General features: G+C 38.5%; 1 protein-coding gene across 1 annotated transcript in view; it reads right to left on the bottom strand.

Annotated features, from left to right (window-relative positions):
- Positions 1 to 1,685: 1,685 nt before the first annotated feature.
- The window catches only part of igdcc3 (immunoglobulin superfamily, DCC subclass, member 3), a 101,848-nt gene continuing 83,882 nt past the window's right edge, over positions 1,686 to 19,651 (bottom strand). Inside the window, exons 8-14 of the mRNA XM_067441366.1 lie at positions 12,804 to 13,051; positions 9,064 to 9,228; positions 8,601 to 8,789; positions 8,076 to 8,180; positions 7,845 to 7,980; positions 7,452 to 7,686; positions 1,686 to 7,200 (exon numbers count right to left, since the gene is read on the bottom strand). Of these exons, the coding sequence (XP_067297467.1) occupies positions 7,063 to 7,200; positions 7,452 to 7,686; positions 7,845 to 7,980; positions 8,076 to 8,180; positions 8,601 to 8,789; positions 9,064 to 9,228; positions 12,804 to 13,051 (1,216 nt within the window). The 3' untranslated portion in view covers positions 1,686 to 7,062. The remainder of the gene's footprint in view (positions 7,201 to 7,451; positions 7,687 to 7,844; positions 7,981 to 8,075; positions 8,181 to 8,600; positions 8,790 to 9,063; positions 9,229 to 12,803; positions 13,052 to 19,651) is intronic.

The following is a 19,651-nucleotide window of genomic DNA, read 5'->3' as shown; positions in this document are numbered from 1 at the left end:
GGTAACAGTCGAAGAGGCCGTGGAACTATTGCGAGCAGACGCGGAACTAATGTCTGCGGCCGCGATAGTGCCGGCCGAATTAAGGGGCGGACGTGAAAGCGTAGGCAGCTGCGGCTGCCGGCTGACACTGAAACGGACCGTATAGATCGTGCAGTTGTTTGTGTTGATGTTTGCGTGTTGCTGCGAGAACGCTGAATGCGGCGTGAGAGAGAGTTTTGGTGAAAACACACGAGCAGATCGTGAAGTTGCGCTTTTGAATTCCTCTGGGTGAAATGGAAAACCCGCGCTGGATAACGCCTGAGCGCGTCGACGGACTCCTCAGCAGGAGGTACGAGGCTTAACGTTACTGCTGAAGAGGATGATGTTGATGATGATGAAGGCCTCGATGCATCGCGATGAGGATCGACCGAGCCCCGTTATGATTCTAGATGGAAGAGAGAGGTTTTCTTGAGCGAGGTGTTATGTGGAGCGGAGAGACCGGCGGTCTGGAGATCAACAGGTGAAATGAGCAGCGCAGCCAGTCAAGCAGAGTTGGGCAGGCCAAATGCTTCAGGAACCAAAAAGGGGAAGAGGTAAGCTGCTGGTTTTATACCTTGGTATTAATTGAAAGATTAGATGGGCGTACTCCTCCCGAAATTACGTTTATTAACTTCACTTAAAGTTGCACTATGTAGGATTTTTGCAGTAAAATATCAAAAAAACACTAGGCCAGTGTTATATATTTTGTTCAGTTGAGTTCTAACAATATCCAAAATGTTTCCAACTATTTGTAAATTGTGGTTAAAATAGCAATTTTTTTCAAGGAACTGGGACGTCTGAAGGAGTCACCTATCAATTGTGTCATATCAGTGTTACTGTCGGTTTCCGTTTTTTTTTGGCAGAAATGCTTTACTCTTAGCAGCACAAAAAGTGTCACAGCAGCCGCTCCGTGAACACAGAGTACAAAGATGTATCTAATATGATAACAGAGCTGCGTTACTTCATACTCATGACCGGAAAAGCGGAAATGGCGCCAGCGGCTGTGTCCCTTCATAATAAAAGTCCTGTTGCTTGCGAGCTGTGTTTTGCAGCAATCGCTCCAGCGGACTTGCTCATCTCCTCAACACTCAGTCCTGGTCTGCTTCATACTACAGTAACGTTAATAACCGCATCCATGAACATGATTTCTGCCCGAGTCCTATCCTGATTCTTTTCTGTGAGGTGAAGACCACATGTCCCAAGATTCTGCACTCAAAACTGGCGTCATCAAACTACACCAGGGCAATTCAAATCTTGCCCTGGAGGGCCAATGGGCTGCAGAGTTTAGCTCCAACCCTGATCAAACACACCCGCCTTATTTTCTAATGATTCTGAATATATTGATTATTCAATTGTGTTTGATTAGGGTTGGAGCTAAATTCTGCAGCGCATTGGCCCTCCAGGGCAATATTTAAATAACCCTGAGCTACATTTTTGTTTTGAATGGGCTAAAGAAATCTACCAGTTTCCACAATATATTAAGCAGCACATCGGTAAGAAATGTTACTTGAGCACCCAATGAATTACATATTGTAAATGGCAATATTTCACAATGCCACTGTTTTATTTCTATAAATTCAGCCTTGGTGAGACTTATGCACAGTAACAGTCATACACAAAGTGAGTCGTGAATAAATGGAGGAAAAAGAAATTCACTGACAAAGTAATCATTTTTAAAACTAGAACTAGTTTATTGTCATCATTGTTATTGACTTTAAACAGTGTTTCACAATAAACCTAAACCAATACAAACCACTAAAAATGGTCTAGTATTCTTTCTTTATATAAATATACATATACACATACAAATATATGCATATGTACATACACAACACTGACCGTCTGTGGTCAGAAGGGGTTACAGAGATCACATTTGGAGATGACAAACTGATAAAAACAGTGTTTCCAATGCAGTGTTAAGTGTCATTTTACCTGGACCTGAATTACAGAGCATGACATACATGAAGAACTGAACATCTCACACCTGCTCAGCTGATCATGAGCTCTTGTGCTCTCTTCACTTCCTCCAAAAACACACCTTTTCTGTGAAGAGAATGGGCTGGATGGTGAAGGGTCATACGCAGCTCAAAGGCCAGTGCTTGCTGGAGTTTATCCCCAGGCGTTGTTGTCTTGCCAGTTTTCCTGCTGAGCTCAAGAATTACAGTTTGTATGGTGGATTACAGCGATACATATTTAAACAGTCTGTGGTAACCTTGCAAATGCGTTATATTTCCATAATCATATACAGCTCCCAAGGGGGTTTAATACCTGTAGCTATATACAATACAGTTTGTGCTGAGACATCAATGCATAACTTCCCTTAATGAACAAAACACATTTTGACAGTGAATCAGTCTGTCAAGTCCTTACAAAGTGTCACACAGGTCTTTTACACAGAACTTTACATTGCAGATTCAAATAATGCAAGGTGACGTTCTCTGTTATATATAAGACAGTAAAGATCACCGTAAATATCCAAACGAAAGAACAAGTTAAACACGAAAATGCTACAAAATGACAAGAGCATCCAAATGATTCGCATCAGTGACAGATATAGCACCGTAAGGAGATTTTCAGTGCTTCAGTCATGAACACAGTTTTACAGAAGTGACGGTCATCTTCACATTCACCGTATTATTACCAAAACTGAAATTTACAGCCTGTATAAAAGCTGTAAATTAGCTGAGATTTATTAGGAACCTAAAAAAGGGTCGAATTAGACATGTTCATTTTAACCAGAAATGCAAAACTTTTAGTGCCATCCATTTACCGCTCTTATTGTGCTTGCTAACTAGCCTTAATCTAGATTGTATCAATGTGAATTCTTACTGTACAAACTATTCTCTGCAAACAGCAGAGGATTTATCCTTTAGTATAATAACAAATATGAATATTCCAGGTTATTGCATTTCTATGGATTCCATCCGTGTCATGCTGTCGATTAAACACCAATAAAGTCATAAACTTACTATGGAAGCCTGTCAAGTGGGAGGCACTGCAAATAAACATTAAAAATATGGAACCGAAAGCATAACCATAACCAAGTTATAAGTAACCGCAAAGTTCGCCAACCTCCACCTAAAGGAGTAACATCGGTTCTAGCACAAAAGTAGAATAATTAAACCACATTTAATAAATAATAAATGCTTTAAAAAGACCCACAGGCCACTTTTCTGCTTCCATCGTAAGAGTATCACAGCAAACACTTTTCCAATTAATTGTTATGAACAGTAGGACTACCCCTAGATTTTCCTAACAGTAATAAACATCATCATAGCACCAGATTTTCACACGGTAACATCAGAAATCCCTAGTTGCTACTAGAGACCTCATGCATTAATAAGTGAAATTATTTAGATAACATTCGGACCTTGCATCAAATACAAGTGTAAAGCCTCTGCGTGTGTAAAACTGCGAAAGCAAGCATATACATTCCTCTCAGTTGGGCTGCTATGGGTCCCCTCAACAAAAGCAAAAAGAACACTCCTATGTAATCCTGGTCCTGAAAGGGGCTTAACAGACTGAAACTGGTACATATTATCCTGTACAAAACACTGTTTGTTTTACAGATTCAAAGTTTGAACGTCTTTCTGCTGCAGTGAATAGGACGGTGTTGCCATAGCGCTGGCGGGAGCTGAAGCTGCTACATGTTAATGCCTCATCCAGAGTCTCCCTGGGGAAATCTGGGACACGGCACTAATGCTGACACAAACATGTCTTTCTTTACAGGCATGTGGGTATATATATAACATGTGCGAAGTGGGTTCTAGAGGCAAGAGGCCATTTCGGTAACACAACATTTGTTTTTTGATGGAATTGAGCCAGAAACTATACTAAATATTGAATGGAAACAAAGTGAGATCAAGCACTATGAGCAGACCAGAAAGTCTGTGGTGGCTCTAGTGCTTTAACAGACTTTTCAGCATGCCGATTATCATCACAGGTTCCATGCAGGCGAAACAGCTCATGTTATACCTTTATTTAAAATGCAGATAAGAATAAATACCTCTCTAAAAGGTTGAGAGGAGGAGAAGAGAGTTTCATGCCATCAGTCTGAGGAAGCAGAGATAAGGGCGACATGATCTAATAAACGGAAAACAGCATCTGTCCATTTAGGGTCCATGTCCACCCTAATACCACCAAAATCAAGCCCTGCTTTCTATAAAACATACCACACACCAGATCATACTGGCATTTTATAATTATTATAACATGAAGCCTGATGATGCTCATTACCGTTTTAAAAATACTCAATTGTACCGATCTCCACACAATAAGCTTACAAACATCACAAGACCAAATCCATCCGGAAAAAAACTGCAGATGGCTTTTGGAAATGTAACAGTATTGACAAATGCTTGTATCGCATCACACAACAGATGAAACAATTTCGTCTTATTACGGGAATGTCGAGAGTACCAAAACTGTACAAAAAGATAGAGACTTTCATTATTAGGGACACAGTTCTACAGCACAGCGTATCAAATACCTTCTGGTGTTCAGACTCTTTTTCCATTAACTCTATTCAACACAGCCAATAAATTGAGCACTTATCTGTATATAGACAACACAAAAGCATCTACGGTCTCCAATGACAACACTACAACGCATTTGGTACAATAAATATACAGCACATCTTTTCTACACTGTAATATACTGCAATTCTGTTCCAGAACCAGTATTTGAAGGAATAAACCTTATATGAATGGGATTTTTTGATTATCTAGGCTTACTTTGTCCATTTCAACAAAAAAAATAAAAATAATAATGGATAGTGGTATTTGTGGGCATTATGAAAATAAGCAAATTTGACTCATTATCTACACACACTGATGATGATTATTCTTTTTAAAATTAAGAACAAAAACGGAGTCATCTGAACCAGCCGTAATAAAGCAAACATGACTATATTTGATACAGACAAACAGAACACATGAAAAAATATCACTTTACATTCACAAAATCAAAGAGCATGAAAAGCTAATGCAACGCACTGATCAGATAAAGGGCCCAAAGGAGATGTTCTCCTCGGATGTGTGAATGTATGTGTGCATGTGTGTGTACTATACAAAAAATACAATCTCCCCATCAGTATAGGGGTGACCTGAGAGCAAGACTGCTGTGTTGAGGTAGGTTACTAAAAATATATATGTATATATATGCACCATAGCACTATGGGACACCAGAGGAGAAAGAACATCTTGCTGGTACTTTCCTCCCCGCTAAAAGAAACAGCTGGTCTTGGATTGGGTGGCTGAGCACACAGTGAAAAGCAATTGAAAAGCAATTCAGTAGCTGGCCAGACATATGAAGCAATGACCAGTGGCAGCTCAGGCATCCTCTACTCATCATTCTCAGCATTCTAATGCCAACAGATGTTATGGGTGCGAGTTATGTGCGTACATCTGATGCACTTTGTGCTCCCTGATCAATGTGGCACTAAAAACATGGATGAGGGGCTGTGGATATAAAAAAGAAAGTAAAATGGAACTCCACATAGAAGCCATGAGAATCTCCAGTGGCTTTGGCTCCTAATGGAATGTTCACTTCCTGGAGAATTCTAGAATGCCCAGTTCTTCCATAGTTTGGCATTCACTTCATAACATGCAGCACAGTATCTGAACAGCCTTAACAGTATCTAAGGGTGCTCGATGGGAGCTGAGTTTGTAATTGATCACAAGTCCCGGTGTTACAACCCAGGCAAAATTCAATTCTTCATGAAATATCACAACACGTGATATATGCGTCTAATCTATATCACCACTTACTTCTAACAGCACCCACAGAAACAGTGTATGTGCTTAATTCTTTAAAGAATGCTTTACATACTTGTCCCCCCCCTTTCTGTTGTCACACGACATGCAAAACACATGAGGTCAAACTATTCATTTACCTAAACATCATTTTGTGTTTATATCCAGCTTTACGTACGGTGGTCTCTCTTCTTCCAGCGGTTCATCTGAGAGCAGTATTTTTATCCTGAAGACATTAGTAACAGTGCAGTTTATCTTAAAAAGTCTCTCCAATTTACTGCGTCAACTACGATTAAAATAAAAAATACTCTGATCAGGAAACATAGAACAAAACAAAACTTCTACATGAATACAAGGACACTATCAAAACATCTTTACAAGCAGAATTCATAGAACATTGTCATCTGTCAACTGGCATGAGGTACTGACATATCAAAACACAGCAATAAATCAACATAGTGAAGCCAGGATCTTACAAACAGATGCTGTGTTTCATTATCAGGAAAGAACCACAACGACAATAACAACATTGTTATTTTTGAGGTAGAACATTAACTTCAACATTTGGAAGTGCTATATGTTGGATTTTTTTTTTTCTTGTTTTGCTTCAGCGAGCAGGAGAGTGGAGATCCTTGAAATCTGAGGTAGAGAAGCACCGTTTTCTCTTTTGACTGAATGCATGATGTGTATAAAAACAGAACAGACAGCAAGATGCAGATCTCAAAGACTTTCTACAAGACATTCATTCCAGCTGAGGTAGGTTTTTTTGTTGCAAATTCTAAGGTTCACATAGCCGAGTCTAAAGTCTTTATGAAGGTTGACACCCAGTTTAAAAACAAACAAACAAACATTGATATCAGTGAAAAAAAATCCTGAGAATATTTTGAAATCCCTGGAAGAAGGTCTTGGTCTCCACTGGATGGGCTTGTGAAATCATTGGTAGGTTAAAAGGAGGCAGCACATCAAAAAACATAACTTCTCTGTTGCGCAGAAGAAGCCGGATAACATCACTGATAGATACTAGTGGAGAACGTTTCTCACAGTTTTAACTGCAAGTCTGTATTTGTTTACCTACCAATGAGAAGTAATAGCTGTCCATCACAGAACCTCACCCACTATGAGGCCAGAGGGACCCGGCATTACAGTCCAGCGATTCCCACAAAGGGAACTTAACTTACGAATAATATATTCTTTGCACAATAAAAACTGAACTAAAAAAAGATGAATACTTCAGTTGACCTGAGTTGGACAGGAGTCTGAGTAGAGGATATTCTTGGCCTTCATTTCGTCATCAGTCTTCATCCTGTTGGCCCTCTGCTGGATGCTGCCGAAACTGCACCTCACACTCCTCCATCAGACTGAAGTCATCAAGGGGAAGTGTGGAAATCTGAGTTTCATTCAGTGGACAGGAAACCAAAGAGCTCTCAATCTGAAAATAAATACATAGAAATAGAATGAGGAGAAAACATAAAAAACCAAATATTGTAATACTACAGTAATTTTAAGATATTCTGAGGTCATTGAATCTCAGTTAGTCAGTTATGCTTTTGCTTTGATCCCTTTCAAAATGCATATCTTTCCATCCCACTTTTTAATGCACTCATAAAGTTGTTCTCTGAGAAGAACCATAACCATGAAATCTACATGTCTATAAATGCATGCTTTTTCCCCAAGGCTCACTGTGTGGGTGGTGTCAGGTGGATGGGAGAAGTTGGAAGGTCCTGAGAAGAGTCTCTCCATCTCGTTGGAGTCGGTGCAGCTCTTTGCAGTGTGGGTTCCTCCATTCCCACTTGGGCTAAACCTGTGGGGGCCGGTGAGGGCCAAAGCCCCCTGCGAGGATGAAGACTCTAGCACGACACCTGCTGGGTTACGGCCTGCCTGTCGGGTGGCCTGTACAGTTTTACACATTTTCAACCTGCAAATACAGAATGATTCAACTCTGCATCCAAAGAAACATGTTGACTTGAAAAATATATTGATTTAACATAAAACTCTTTTGATGCCCACAGCAACTGCATTTACTATAAATGAGACCTGTGGCATACGCACATAGACAGGCATTGATTTCCTCACCTGCCCCTGTAGCTGAACATGAGGAAAAGCACACAGAATATGATGCATGTGACTCCGATGTGGATGCCTATGATGATGCCTGTGGTGGAGCTTTTATTCTGTTCGTCTTTTACACAGTCGCAAGGGGTATTTAGCACTGCGGGAAGAGAACACATACATATATACACACGGTCAATGTGAGAGAGTTATGCTAGCATGTGTGGGAGTGAAGAAGTGTGTTGCATCAGGCACCTGATTTCTCCACTGCCTCCTTGAGCGACACAAAGCGCAGGGTGGCATTGCCCTTTCCGTGCTGGTTAAAAGCCAGAATCTTAATTTCATACACAAAAGAGGGATCTGTCGAGAGAGGGCGGGGGATATTTTGGAACATTCAAACAAATCTCAATGGCAAAAGGGTTAACTGACATGTTATGATTAAAAAAAAAATGTTTGTGCTTGGTTGTAAGGAAAAATACAGGTGTTACTGCTGTTCAATAATAAAATAACAACAACGACTGACATGGTATACTTAAATTGCATAAATATATTAATTGTATTTCATTGTAAAGTAAACCACTGACTTTTAACAGGCTAAATGTAAATAAATTAATAAATGAATAGGAACAGTTCATTCAACATAAATCCATTTATATGGTTCCAGTTAGTGCAAAAAAAAAACCCTATTAATATGATTCTTTTTTCTTTCATTGTTTTACATATTATTTACAAAGAAATACATTCTGCTCATATTTCATGAATAAAGCCCACCAGACTCACCTAGCCGAGTGATGTTGAACTGGGTCACATTACGTGGGAATGTGAGGGGTCCTGTGAAGAGGGGGACGGGGACCTTACGGTAGTAGAGATTGAATCCTTCCTGCTGGCCCATCTTAGTGGAGGGCTCCCACGTGGCCTGAACCACAGTCAAATTAATCACCCTCGTGAACAAGGCTGGTGCTGCAGGGACTGTAGGAATTGCGAAAACAGAAGATCAAGAGGAATATATTTTCACAGAAAATACAACAGGTGGAAACTTTACACTTAACGACCTTGAATTAAAGCTGACGCTGAGTCAAAAAAAAACCTCTGGGGGAAATGCTTTATTGTTAAAAAGTTTCTAGAGAATGTGTTTTTTTTTTCTTCAGTTGACTACTGCCAGCAAAATGAATAACTGGGAATTATATAGTTAATAAAAACCAAAAACAATCTTGTGTGTGAATGTTTAAATATGTTTTTTAACCTTCTCCCAGAGTGCTCTCCACAGCCGTCTCAGAGGCTTTACTGGCTCCGCGGGACGTGTAAGCCTTTACATAGAAGCTGTAGCTGGTGGAAGGCTCCAGATCTCCGATTACCTGCTGCAGGGTCATTTTGCTCACAGCCTCCTGGTACTCCATTTCCACTGGGTCTGAATGTATAGTGTGAAGGTTGAAAGAAGCAAAAACAGAGAGAGCATGAAAGACATTATTAAACAATGAAAAATTGTATGCGAGAGAATAACAAATGGAGAAAGATGGAGCAAGAGAGTGAAATCATTGACGTGAGAGTACGGATTAACCCTGACAATTGCCCACATCTTAGTGATGGCAGCTCTCTTAATCACATTTATGGATGCAGTAAATGTTATATTTTCCTATTATTTATTCATGCCAGATTGTTGTAAGTGATCATATACATTATAAATGGCTCAGACTCCAAAACATATCCCACAGCGCTGAAAGGCAATGAGGCTGTAGCGGATGGAAGATACTATAGACATGTGGCTCATGGTAGCACCACAGTGAGGAGAGAGAGTGAGAGAAAAAGAGAATGCTCATCAGAGGACATTAAGAGCACTTCAGCATTGGTTTCAGATCAGCTGTTCAGCTGTATTTGCTCCAGCACAGATACACATTAACATGGAACTTTAAAGATTCCCAGGATAGCGGGATTGATATCTAAATACACACATCATGCTGAGCTTTCAGAAAAAAAGCTCTCTTATTCCTGACCACCAAGTACTTTTATGTGCATTTGTGAATTTTTTAGTTCAGTCAGACTAAACAAGAAAGTTTTTTTTTTTTTATATAACATAAATGCCTTGGCTTTGTGCTCTTGCTCTGAAAGACAAGTGAAATGTGCATTTACTCCTTTCATTATTAGATTGCTCATGGTGTCATGTAAGGTCAGACAATGAAAAATCTAGCTTGACTACGCAAAAACATGCAGTGTGCCTCTTTCTGTCATGCTGCATAGATTTCAATTGCTACCACAACAGATGGCAACAAAAAAAAGAGCAGTAAAATCTCACCGATTTCCATGATGAGCCTAAAGCAAAGATTAAATCAAATATGTATTTCATAACGTTTGCCATAAAAGGTCAACCGATTTACCGATTTTGCTGATTCATCGATACCGATAACCAATTTCTTAAACTATCGGTTATCTAAAATTACCCACACTGTTTGTTTTTCCCGGTTGCATCCATTGTGGGAGAGACTGAAAAGGCTCTGCAGTCTTTACACAGCAGAAGAGTGGCCTCTAGAGGTGAAATAACAACTATCGTGCCTCGTGGTGTTTGTTTTGACATAAGAGGCTAGACTCTGCACGGAGTGGAACCAGATGCTGATGTAAAACTTCATGTTCAAAGAACATGTTTCTCTGCATTAGAAGAGAACAGCAGTGTGTTTGCTGACAAGGCTGAGAGGACTTATCATTAGTAGTATATCAAGTTTCAGTTGATTTTCACAATGCATTCATGGAGACCAAGATGGCAGAAAGTGAATTCTATGCATTTTCTCTTTTACAAATCACAATAGTTTGTTGTTATTGTGAGTGTACACAAATACATGAAACACTTAAGCTTCCACATTCCACACAAATACATGAATATGCACATATACAGGTGCTGGTCATATAATTAGACACCAAAAAGTTGATTTATTTAACTAATTCCATTCAAAAAGGGAAACTTGTATATTATATTCATTCAGTATGCACAGACTGATATATTTCAAATGTTTATTTCTTTTAAATTTGGTGATTATAACTGACAACTAAGGAAAATCCCAAATGCTAAGTCCTGTTGGAAAATAAAATCTGCATCTGCAGCAGGAAGCATGAAGTGCTCTGAAAATTCCAGGTACACGGCTGCGTTGACCTTGGACCTCAGAAAACACAGTGGACCAACACCAGCAGATTACATGACACCCCAAACCATCACTGAGTGTGAACACTTTACACTGGACCTCAAGCAATGTGGATTGTGTGCCTCTCCTCTCTTCCTCCAGACTCTAGGACCCTGATCCTGAATGCAAAATTTACTTTCATCAGAGAACATAACTTTGGACCACTCAGCAGCGGTCCAGTCCCTTTTGTCTTTAGCCCAGGTGAGACGCTTCTGATGCTGTCTGTTGGTCAAGAGTGGCTTGGCACAAGGAATGCGACAGCTGAAACCCATGCCATGCATACGTCTTTGCATAGTGGTTCTTAAAGCACTGACTCAAGCTGCAGTCCACTCTTTGTGACTCTCCCCCACATTTTTTTAATGGCTTTTGTTTCACAATCCTCTCCAGGGTGTGGTTATTGCTATTGCTTGTACGCCTCTCTATTAATGTACTTGGACACAGAGCTCTGTGAATAGCCAGACTCTTTTGCAATGACCTTTTGTGTCTTGCCCTCCTTGTGCAAGGTGGCAGTGGTCTTCCCCATGATTGTGTAGCCTATAGTATTGTTAGTGAGGACAGCAGGGGGTGCTCACCCTGTGGTCTGTGTGGGTCCTAACACCCCAGTATAGCGATGGGGACACTATACTGACAAAAGAGCAGCGTCTTTCGGATGAGACGTTAAACCGAGGTCCTGACTCTCTGTGGTCGTTAAAAATCCCAGGATATCCTTGAAAAAGAGTAGGGGTGTAACCCCGGCATCCTGGCCAAATTTGCCCATTAGCCTCTGTCCATCATGGCCTCCTAATCATCCCCCTCTCCTGATTGGCTTCATCACTCTGTCTCCTCTCCACCAATCAGCTGGTGTTTGGTGAGCATTCTGGCGCAATATGGCTGCCGTCGCATCATCCAGGTGGATGCTGCACATTGGTGGTGTTTGAGGAGATTCCCCCCTTCAATGTAAAGCGCTTTGAGTACCTTGAAAAGCGCTATATAAATCGAACACATTATTATTATTATTATTATAGAACTAGACAGAGAGATCATTTAAAGGCCTTTCCAGGTGTTTTGAGTTAATTTGCTGATTAGAGTGTGGCACCAGGTGTCTTCAATACTGAACCTTTTCACAATATTTAAACGTTCTGAGATACTGAATTTGGGATTTTCCTTAGTTGTCAGTTATAATCATCACAATTAAAAGAAATAAACATTTGAAATATTTCAGTTTGTGTGTAATGAATGCATATAATATACAAGTTTCACTTTTTGAATGGAATTAGTGAAATAAATCAACTTTTTGTTGATATTCTAATTATATGACCAGTACCTATAAAGCTCACATTTATCTAGGTTAACTTTAGAGTATGCGGCCATGTAAAATGCCTACTATTTAAACAGTTAGAATTGAGAATTGAAACAGGCAGTCAGTGTCATTAAGTAAGATTAAAAAATGCTGTAGATGTAATTTTTTAATTAATATACTGTATATTAAAATTTATTTAATATTTCATTTTTGTAATAAAGTTCAGCACTAATTCATTTTGAGAGTTATGCTTTGATTCAGGCTAAAATTGTCTGATTTGATTGTCTGATTAAAAAACAAACAAAAAACTATTGGCTAATAAATTGGCTATGGGCATGTACTGCCTAACTTGGTTATTGGTATCTATAAAATTCAATAGTAGTTGACCACTACTTTAAATAAAGTATTGATTTATTGGGGAGCATTGTACATTCAATGGTGGAGAAGAGCTGAGTAAATTAAATTTGATTTGATTTGCATGCTTGTTTGTGTTTGTGTGATTGTGTGTGTGTGTAGGTTTATAATCAGTTTTCCTACCAGCAGTCTTGCGGATATGGAGCACATATCCAATTATATCCTGAGTGTTTTGGGTAGGCTCTTTCCAGGACACCTGAATGGACGATGGAGAAAGGGTGTCTGCACGTACATCTGTGGGCACACCTGGCAACCCATCAGCCCACAGCACGGTCAGACGAGCACTGGCCTGTGTGGAGCCTGCACTGTTCTCTGCAATACACTGATATATGGCCTCATCCTCCTGGGTTACTCCATAGATGGTCAGAGTACTAGCAGGAGAGAGGGAGAGAGGGAGAGAGGGAGAGAGAGAAAGAAAACAGGAAACACTAATGTCAGAAAGCAGGTGCATGATTCGGAATTATATTGATTATCAGCTGATATAAAAGAATAAATAAATTACCAGTCAATATTGAATATATATCAGACAATATTGGATTTTTTAAATTGTGCATGCTTCTTTTCCCAATTTATACATTTAAATAATCTTTACCATTATCTAACACTCATATAAAAAGTCTTTAGATAAAAATCTTTTTGAAATATTAACTGTATGTGAGTGTTAGATGATAATCATTTATTAACACTGTTAAATCTAATCTTTAGCAAATCTCAAAATGAATATCCATTTTCATATTATACTAAATTAAAATTTTAGCATTTAAAATGTACAAAACATAAACATTTGTTTTATTTTATTTATTTAGACATACATTTTAATATCAGTTATAAGATGCAAATATTAATTGGCTCATCTGTATCAGCCAGATTTTTTATATCTGTGTATCTCTATCAGAAAGTCCTACATAAAAAGGTCTGACACATGTCGCCCAGACATAAGTCTAACCGTGTTCCCAGTTTAAATGATGTAACTGGCATGAATAAAGCAGAGGCAAAAAAACAACCATATGAACACCCACCATCTCTGTGTGCTCATTAACATGAAGCAAACCAACCATCTGTCAAACTCCTCCCTCCTGAATCTTCCTCTTCACTTTGTATTCTCTCACTAGTCCTTATTTTTCTGCTCTCACTCTTTCAGTGTTTTTTAACACCTCCTCCTTTGTGCTCCCCTTCATTGCTGGGGGATACAGTAATGGTGGATGGGGGGTTGCATTATTAGTGCTGAATATATAATCAGGAGTTTTTTTTTTCTCCCTTAATCCCGAGGTCCTGAAAAATGCATTTCTACCACTTAAAGTGCCATAATATGGAAATGAGCGCGCTCAGCCTACTGCGACTTCTTTTAGCTAAACCACACCTACTTTTTGTGATATATTTGCATGCGGTTTGTGTTCTTGGACAAATGGCAGGAGTGTTATGATACCGCTGCTTCAGTTTGAAAAGGAAAATGGAAAGGCGTGCAGTGTATGCATGAACGTGAATGCATTCATTAATTTCAAACACATACAGCCTACAAGCAAGGGTTTTTCTACATGCTAGTCAGTCCCAGAGATTACCGTCCTTTCTTTTATACTCTTCATGTCTCACCACCAGCCTCCAGCAATCTTTATCTCTCTTACATGTACACCCCCAAACATACAGTAGATGCAGCACTCAACTCACGCTACATTTACCCGTACCAAGCTGTGGACAGAAGCAGATATTTTTTTATTTTTACCTTGATAGAATGGGATCACTTTTGTCATCAGGTTATTGAGGTATACAGTGTTGCTCTGTAAGACATGGTTTAATCAATTTCTGAGCTCAATTCGATCGTCTAAATTGGCAATGTCTAGTGGTCACTTTCTCTCATGTTGGATGAGATGAACCTTAAACAGTCAAATCCATCACATGCTTCAGCTTTTGAACTTAAAATAAAGACATTTTCTGCACTTATTTTGGTACTTATGGAAATTGTATACTGTATCGCTACTTATTAGCATATTGCGTTCTCCCTTGGTTTAATCCCTTCTGCTTGCATTATTCTCCATTGTAAGTCGCTTTGGATAAAAGAGTCTGCTCAATTAATAAATCTACATGCTAATTATAAAGATAGAGAAAAATATATACTGCCAAATTGCATTTCTAAACGGCATATTTATGGGTGATTCTACATGAACTAGCTTGACATATTACATGTGAATGTATGGAGTGTTTAAATCACTTGTAAAACATGCTAACAGAGCTCTGACGGAGGAATGTCGAGATGAATGAGGGCTGGTTGGAAACTTCAGACCACTTCCACTTTTTCTGTAAGCCCACACACACTAATTAAGCTGACAATAAATCCAGCTGTTTTTGTGATTTCACACCAGCATGACATGCTTCCAAGTCATACCCCCCTACCCTGTGCTCTATGGACCAAACTATTAGCCATGATTCATAATGTCATCCTTGCTCTCTGAAGAACAGTGTGCCAAACATTAGCCTCCCCATACAAGCAGCACAGTCAGTGTCAGTTATGCCCACTAAGACCAAAACAATATTCAAAGGCCTCATGACTTTTCCAGTTGTTAACGTTTTAAGGATAACATTAAAAATATTTTATCTACACAAAAATATATTTTAGAACTGGGCATAACTAGAAGAATGCACATTGAGTATACATATTCTCATGGAGATTTTATTTTCATGACATTTAGAACTCTTGTTTCTTCTTCTTCAGGTTGTTGAGGGGGTTATTTATTTATTCTTGCTTATTTAATAGCTAATTGTAATGCTTGTTTTGTCTATTTAAAAAAAAATTCTTGGAAGTTTCCTGAGGCCCACACAAATGTAAGCTACAAAAAGTTGATTTACGGTTTCAGAAATGTGTCAGTGCACATTTTGAAAGTAAATGGGGTCAATTTGAGTTCATGTTTACTAAATGGAGAGACGATTACTTTTTCCTAAATTAAGTCCATTCTTTGAGCCTCTTTAAATAACCACACTTAACTGTTGCAACTAGGAATGGAGCAATACAGTGCTTGAAGTGGAAAAAATAAAGTGCTTGTATGGAGCCTTAAAATGGTCCACACATGCAAAGTTGTTTGGTTGAACATAACCGCACTAAAGTAGTTGTCAATCACTTGTTTACAAAGTGTGATGGGAAGTCAAACTATCATTAAATAAAATTATTATTCTGAACATGTTCCTTTTCTGTCATGTCTTTGAATATCGGAAAGCCAGGATTTTCCTAATATCTGCTGCTATTAGCAGAACACATTTTGCGCATGGGGAAAACTAATAATTTAGTCTATAATTCAAGGTCCAGACTTTAAAGTTATTGATTCTAACTTACACTTGGTAAAAAATGTTTGCCACAATAAATCTATAATTAAAGGTGAGTCCACTGATGGCTCTTTATTGCCATGCTAAGGCCAATGTAAAAAAAAATCTTTCTCTTTTATTTAAACATTTGTAATAAAATAATAGCAACCTACACAGCAACATGCCACATTTGTAATATAAATATAAATGAAAAATATATTCCACTAACTCATATTCTATTATAAATTCTACAACAAGTTAGTCAAGTTAGTCTCCATCTCATGTGTGGCTGTTTGACTGACTTTCTCAATAGATTTTTAAAGTGGTACATTCTCAGTAGACTATAAATGGGTCGCACATTTTATCATCAGCGACATGATAGGAACGGTTTTGTAAATCTTACAACACTTTTGGAATTTGGGCCTGAATTGGGCTTTAATCATAATTTGCAAATATTGCAATGCAAATATTTGATCCGTTCAGTTCCTACAGCTTATTATAAAAACTCAGAAAGTCTAATTTATGTAGGTGTGTACCAATGTAACAATGAATTTATATATGTTTCGTGTAGGTGGTCAGAGTACCCCCAACTTGTGAGAAGTGCAGATACGCAAGAAAAAGTGAGGATACGCAACAGAAGTTCCGGTGCGTGTCTGCCTGAGAACTGCAGCGATATTCAAATTTATAATAAAATCTAATGTAACTAATTGTTATGCACTGTAAACCCAAAAAGTTATGAAATTAAAAGTTTAAGCAGAACTTGTATATTTTTATTTTGTACTCATACATTTTAATCATTCTTAAGCTTTTAATCATTCTAAGCATTCTCAAGCTGCTGTCCATAACTTTTTTTGTGTTCGAGATTTACAAAAATTATATAATGAGAATGTACAACATGAATCTATTTTTTAAACCGTGTTTTTGTCTCACCCTGAATCATTATGGTTCACTTATAATAAGTATTTATATTGGGACTATTTCAGAGCGGTCTGGTAGGTACCGTTGTGGAGGAGCACAGTCCCTGTGTGATCCGCCGTAGACATAAACAGAGAGAAGTAGCTGCAAAAAAAAAAAGTTACGGACTGCAGCTTTAACTTGAAATGTCTGAGTAAGTTGATTCATAAATTTAACTTAATTAAAATGTAACCTCAATTTAAATATTTGTATTAGTGGAAACTTGGATAGCTTTAACCAGCTAAATGAGTAAATGCTATAACTTGCTAATTGGGACACTGCTTTGATAACATTAGCATAGCATACAAATTGTTGAAAGAGTACGACAATGACAATATAAAAAATATAACACTTGTCACCATTGTAAACCTCAAAAAAACCTCACATAACGGAAACTCTTCTAAGTTAGCATAGCTAAACATTTAACTACTTAACCTCCTCTTAACATGAATCTTCATTATAATCATTATATAACGCTTCATTTTAGCATTTGCTCTCCCTTTTGATTGTCAATGAAAAGCACACTGAGAAATATGAATCCCAGCCCAGTTTCAATTAAATTTAAGTTAGTCTAAATGAAATGAAAGAAGTTCATAAAACTCAAATCAATGAAACAATTCAGATTACATAAAATGTGTCAGTTTTTTGTGCACAAAAAAAAAAAAAGGTTCTAAATTGGGCTAATTTGTTTAATTTAAATTGGCTCTACTATAGCGTTTTTTAGTGTGGACAATAAATTGCAGATATTGAAAATTCGATACCAATTAAAAACAAATAAAATTGATGAAGAGGAACAACACACAGTGTGTTGATGGGACCATCTGCAACCTCTCTGTCTATACATTGCGGCCTCTTCTCAGATTGACAGAGAGCATCCTGAGACAGGAGGGCTGCTATTCAGCACACTGAGAGCATGTTTGCACAGTCGTCACAGAGCACTGCCTCTTGAATGAGGTAGTCACCCTTATTCACAATCCTCTAGAAGAGAGAGAGAGAGAGGGAGAGGGGGAAAGACGAGAAGGGGGTGGGAAAGGGGCAGTGTTAGGTAGAGAAGAGGCATGTAAGGCAGGGGTGCTTAGCTGTCTTTCCACTCAGTGAAAGCCTGGTGAAAATGACTGATTGCAGGAGAGGTCAGAGGTCAAGGCCAGAGCTCGCTCCATTTTGTATGGGTTAGAGAGATGGTAATGACCAAGAAGCACATAATGGAGTTTAAAAATGAATTAAAAAACAAACGAAAGGGAAGAAATAATAAAATTAAAAAAACGATTTAAAGCATAGTAATTGTTTCTTTAAACTTAGAATACTGTAGAAACTGGATAGACAATTTGATACAGAACATGAAGCCCTTCTTTTGAAGTTACCAAACTACAAGATTAAAAATGATCACACACAAACTCAGCAACAATGCACATTTACACATGCATGTGCAATATGCAGACATAATATATAACCACCTTCAAAGTCCTTCTAAGAGCAGGCCGGTGCAGTGTGATCTGACTGCGGGTCACTGTGGCATTTTGATTACTGCTGTAATAGTGTTTTATGTTTATGGAGCAGGCAGTGACCCCACCCTCTGCTCCTGCAGCTACTGAACCGCATGACCTCCGCTCTGACTACAGCACTCCATGCTTACAAACCTGCACGGATACAGAGAGCACATGCACGTTCACGAGTGTTTGACAACGACTTGACTGATTCAATATTTAATAATACCTCTGGAAATATAGGTAGATTTTAAACTTTTTGGGGGCTTTGCAATTACTAGTCAGATTGAGTGACAATGATGATATTATTTGAAATCTAATTGTTTTCTATTATTATTACTCAACTTAAATATAATCAGTGTTTCATTGTAAAGTTACCTGTGTGGTATATTTGTATTATTTTATTTTTTAATTCATTTGATCCATTTGTACAAATCTCACATTGTCCATAATGTCACACTGGGCAAAAATGTGTCTTGACCTCTCTTGCCTGTATTGGTATCGTGGTTAACTACAAAACCCAGTGGAGACTTGTGAAGAGTGTCAGGTACAAAAGAAAGGTGAGGGCATTAGGACTAAGCTAATGGGTTTGCACGTCAAGTGTGCAAGTTTACATTGCAAGCATATGATATATGTATGGGGGAAGGTTGCCTGTATATGAGCTGTGGATTAATGTGTGCACATGCAAATTTGTTAAATGTACAACCAATCCTCTTTCTGAACCTGTTTGTGAGAAAGCTGGGTTTCCTGTTAGCAGGCAGAAAATCCTCCAACCCACATGGATATACACACAAATAACATTATATAGGTTGCTTTACATGCTTCTGATGTTGCACCCAAAAACCGCTGCACCTAAAGCCATGTTTTTACTGAAATTACCCGGAAAAATTTGTCCCAGGAACTTTTTCCCCCAGACCTGTTGCTGTCTGAGTTTCCATCGTGGTCTAAAGTACTGTGAAAATTAGGCAAATTAGTCCAGTTAGTAGGACTGCGTGCATTCCCACTGGATTCCATCCTATGTATATTCACTTAATAAAGCCTCAATCTCGTCTAGGCCCATTTTAAAATAGCATAAAAACTCTTACTGCATGCATCGCAACAGACTTTGTAAAATGGTGGTTGAAATAAAATGCTGCATAGAGTCAACCAATCAAAATGCTGCGTGAACCAATACGCATGTTTAGCATCCAAATCCCACCCCTGAAAGTTCCTGAAAAAGAACTACCTCATGAGCAGGGACTT

This window comes from Pseudorasbora parva, chromosome 1 (assembly GCF_024679245.1).
Source record: "Pseudorasbora parva isolate DD20220531a chromosome 1, ASM2467924v1, whole genome shotgun sequence".
NCBI lineage: Eukaryota > Metazoa > Chordata > Actinopteri > Cypriniformes > Gobionidae > Pseudorasbora > Pseudorasbora parva.
Note: the sequence above shows the minus strand (reverse complement) of the source record. Positions and strands in the feature narration are given on the sequence as shown.